The sequence below is a fragment of the Lynx rufus genome, unplaced genomic scaffold (assembly GCF_022079265.1).
Source record: "Lynx rufus isolate CCGP_SWC_20201006 ecotype Redwood Valley unplaced genomic scaffold, mLynRuf1.p SCAF_1, whole genome shotgun sequence".
Classification (NCBI taxonomy): Eukaryota; Metazoa; Chordata; class Mammalia; order Carnivora; family Felidae; genus Lynx; species Lynx rufus.
This window is the reverse complement of record NW_025814823.1, coordinates 144190495-144194688: the sequence shown is the minus strand read 5'-3', so window position 1 is coordinate 144194688 and position 4194 is coordinate 144190495. Positions and strand designations below refer to the sequence as shown.

At 38.7% G+C, this 4194-nt stretch overlaps 1 protein-coding gene across 1 annotated transcript; it reads right to left on the bottom strand.

Annotated features, from left to right (window-relative positions):
- Window positions 1-359: 359 nt before the first annotated feature.
- On the bottom strand, window positions 360-1475 carry SPZ1 (spermatogenic leucine zipper 1). The gene has a single exon (XM_047070580.1). The coding sequence runs from the start codon at window positions 1473-1475 to the stop codon at window positions 360-362; it is 1116 nt and encodes a 371-aa protein (XP_046926536.1).
- Between the last annotated feature and the right edge of the window lie 2719 nt (window positions 1476-4194).

The window sequence follows — 4194 nt, the reverse complement described above, 5'->3', positions numbered from 1 at the left end:
AACTCCCCTTACCCAGTAAATGATTAAAGAAAATAAAAACTTTTCATTGCTCATTCTTGTTTTTATTTAGATTAGATTGATAACTTCTCCTTCTTGGTTAACGGGTCATAGAATCTCTAATAACTACAACAAAACAAGCAAATTGTATGACAGGTTATGAACTTGTTGTTGACAATAAAGGTCACGAAAGACCAAACTCATGTAAGTACTAAGGTAATGAATAACGTGTTAATCCTCTTGTTCTACAGCCTGCTCTTGGTTGAACCAACAGATCTATCCTAGGTGTGCTGATGGGTTATGCCTGGAGTTGATGTATTACAGTTTTTGAAGAACTGTCTTTTCTTCTAATTTTGTATTTTCTAAGTTAGGCTGCTGGATGGCCTCTTTTTTCCCACAAGATCTCTTCTTGCAATATGGGTATTGAAGAGGTTATTAAGTGCTTTCTTACTACAAGCATCCAGGCTTTTATAGACTTTGTGTTTTTTCTGAGATGTACCATCTCTTCCTTGCATTTTTTCCTTATACTCTGTTTCTGATAGTTTCTGTTTTTTCTTGTCTTGTTCACAATTTATCTGAATTGGACTTTCTCGCCAAGTTCCCTCTTTCTGATGATGGAGTTCCTTGAGAAGCTCTATTCTCTGCTGTAAGATTTGACATTCATTTTCCAGCAAAGCTGCAATCAAATGCAATGAGTATGTGTCATGTTCCAGTTTCTTCACTTGTTCCTCCAGTTCATGCTTAGCTGACACCTCGTTATTTGGTTGAGTTTGGAAATGCACTCCATTATTTTCAAGAGTTTCTTGTATGTCTTTCTGAGATTTCTGATATGATCTTATTAGTTCACTAAGCTCAGTATGTTGCACATTCCAGTGTTCAGCTTCCTGTAGTAACTGCTCCATGTTGCTCCTAAGTTTGATGTTTTCTTCTTGAATATGATGGTGTCTGTAATTTGCTTTTTCCTTGCTTAATTGAGTTTCATTAAGGGGTCTGTTTTCTTCTGAAGGATTTACCAAATCCTTTCCAAAAGTTTGTACCATGTCCTTGGAATTCTGGTTTTCCAATATCATCTCCTGTTTCTTTACATTCTGTTCTTTCTCTAGGTCTGAACTACCAAGCAAGTTTTTCAATAACACTTTATTTATCTTGTCAAGTTCTCTGATTTTTTCTTTAAGTTCTGACACATCCTCAGAAATACTGGTTTCCTCAAAAGAATCTTTTGTTTCTGTGATCTTCTCTCCACAACTTGTGACACTTTTAATGATGTCTTTAATTTCTTTTAAGAGATTTTCAAACTTTTGTGCAGTCTGTTGTTCAGTTACTTGATGACCACTACTATTTAGGGAAGGGAGAGAACCCCAGGAGACAGGGGGAAGGGATCCAATTTCGAATAAGGCAATGATAATCCGAGGATCCAAGGACTCTTGATTGAGATCAGGAGTAGGTTTAAGAGTTTTGGAGAGGGCGGACACTTCCATCTCAGGTGAGTTAGTAGGGCTGGTGATTACAGCACGTGGCAAGCAGAAAACCTTAGAAATTCCAGGAAGGGAAGGTGGTGGTCCTCTGTGCAAATGGGTAGGGAATACAAAACCAACCAGAAGTCCAGAGACCAGAGCTAAGGTCTCAAACCAGGGAGATGATGTTTAAGTGGAAGGTGACATCTCAGATGACCTAGGGGAGAGGGAGGGTGAGTAAGGGGACCAGGAGCTAGGGTCCATCTCCCCTTCTCCAGGCTTCTGGTGTTCATTCCCTGACCCTAGCAACCAGGTCTTTATTCTGTCACTGCACTATTGTGGCCTATCTCCAGCTTCTGTTTCTTTTTGTCACAATAGAAACTTCTTAACCCCATACCCAATGACTCATGAATCAAAATCTATCTTGAGTTACACCTACTCCTCATCCCAGAAAGACCTTTATGCCAGTCCTTTCCAAAATTCCCTACTTTTCTAGGTTTTTATTCAACTCATTCTAACTGTATTCTATGACCTCCCAACCTCATCTCTACTACCTATAACCCAAACTCAACTGCAGCATGGTTTTTTGTTTGTTTGTTTGTTTTTTGTTGTTGTTTTTTTTTTACCACCTAAGTGCATGGTGTGAAAACTTCTCCATGGACTTTCATAGCACCTTGGAACCTTATTGCTCCTAGGAGAGATACTACCATAAAACAAAGCTGTCCGTACAAAATAGAACCCAAAAAGTGCTGCATGTCTTCGTGAGTTTAGAGAAATCGAGAAATGGAATTGCTGCATTCAAAAATATTCCAGGGTACCCTGGTGTCTCAGTTGTTAAGCATCTGACATCGGCTCAGGCCATGATCTCATGTTTTTGTGAGTTCTGGTCTCACGATGAGTGAGCTTGAGCCCCCCCTTCAGGTAAGCTTGAGCCCTGCTTGCGGTGAGCACAAGCCCTGCATCAGGTGAGCAAGAGCCCTTCTTCAGGTAAACACAAGCCCTGCATCAAATGAGCCCTGCTCCCCGTCCCCCCACCTCCCCTGTCTCTCTCTTCCTCTGCCCCTTGCTCACTGGCATGCTCCCTCTCTCTCAAAAAAAAAAAAAAAAAAAAAAAGGAAAGAAAAGAAAAGAAAAACATCCACTGCAGTAAAAAGAGAATATCTGAATGGTTCCTTAACATAATTACAAACTGGGACTTTTCTTAGCTTCAAAAATAGGCATCCTTTAAGACAGACTTATACACTTGTTCCTGATTCATTTACAGGTGATATAAAACTTTGATCATTACTTTTCACAAGAACTTGCTAAAAATAGCATAATTTATCTAAAGCATCTGAAACAACTAGATCCTGTAGTGGGCTATAGAAAAGTAACTGAAATGGATTAAACCTGGTGCATTCTTGTCTTTTTGTTCCTAGGAATCAGAACCTTGAGAATATTAAATTCAAAAGAAACATTCCTTATGTGAGACTTTCTCTTCGCCTTCAAAATCTTTCTAGCAAGCACTTCACTAAATAGAAGTTTGCATCCAGTCTTAAGGGAAAATTCATGCTCTTGCAGGTGGGTTTTATTTTATTAGAGGAAAGAAATTTATGTTTTTTTCTTTCATAGCTACCAACTCACTCTGACTTTAATTTCCCCGAGCCTCATGCACATCTCTAGTCAGTTGGGCTCTGAGACACTGCCTCATGACCATCCACAGATGCAGCAGTGTTGGTCTTTCTTTTCTACTTGAAGAAGGAGCACCTTTTCTTTTTTTTTTTTTTTTCAATATATGAAATTTATCGTCAAATTGGTTTCCATACAACACCCAGAAGGAGCACCTTTTCTAATTCATACAATGATATCATACAGGGGGCACCTGGGTAGCTCAGTAGGTTGTGTCCAATTCCTGGTTTCGGCTCAGGTCATGATCTCATGGTTCGTGAGTTTGAGCCCTGCATCAGGCTCTGTGCTGACAGTGCAGAACCTGCTTGGGATTCTCTCTCTCTCTCCCTCTCTCTCTGCCTCTGCTGCTCCTGCTCTCTCTTTCAAAGTAAATAAACTGGAAACAAAATGATATTCCAGAGGCTAGCAATTGCCCTTATGCCTTCATTCTCCCTCTTAAGATCCAACTTCTGTTGGTATTTCCCCTTTGACTCAAACCATCATTTAGGATAGTCTTTAAATCAGGGTGCCTGGGTGGCTTAGTCAATTAAGCATCTGACTCTGGCTCAGGTCATGATCTCGTGGTTTGTGGGTTTGAGCCCTGTGTCAGGCTGTCTGCTAACAGCTCAAAGCCTGGAGCCTGCTTCGGATTCTGTGTTTTCCTCTCTCTCTTCCCACTCATGCTCTGTCTCTCAAAATTTAATAAACATTAAAAAAAATATTTTTAGGACAATTTTTAAATCTTCAAAATAAAGGAATTTTTTTTTCTGATTTGGTCATTAATTTCTAGCTTTATTGCACTGTAATCAGAAAATAAAATATTTCTACCTTTTGAAATTGATATTTTTTCTTTGGCCTAATTATCAATGTTCATTTATGTTTTATGGATAATTGAAAAATGTGTATTCTTTATTTTTGTTTTTGTGGCTTTTTGATGCTTTTGGACATAAACTTGATATTACTTTTGCCTTTAATTTTTATGGAAACTAGTTTGAAGGTGGCTTGCTCAAGATACTAAAGATCATTCTTTTTTCATCAAAAGAGGATGTAAATATTTCGTTCCTTCTTACAAGTGTAATGAATTTCAAATAACATT

What these genes read in the sequence shown, in the direction of transcription:
- SPZ1 (XM_047070580.1), bottom strand. Translation starts at nt 1,475, where the DNA reads ATGGAAGTGTCCGCCCTCTCCAAAACTCTTAAACCTACTCCTGATCTC.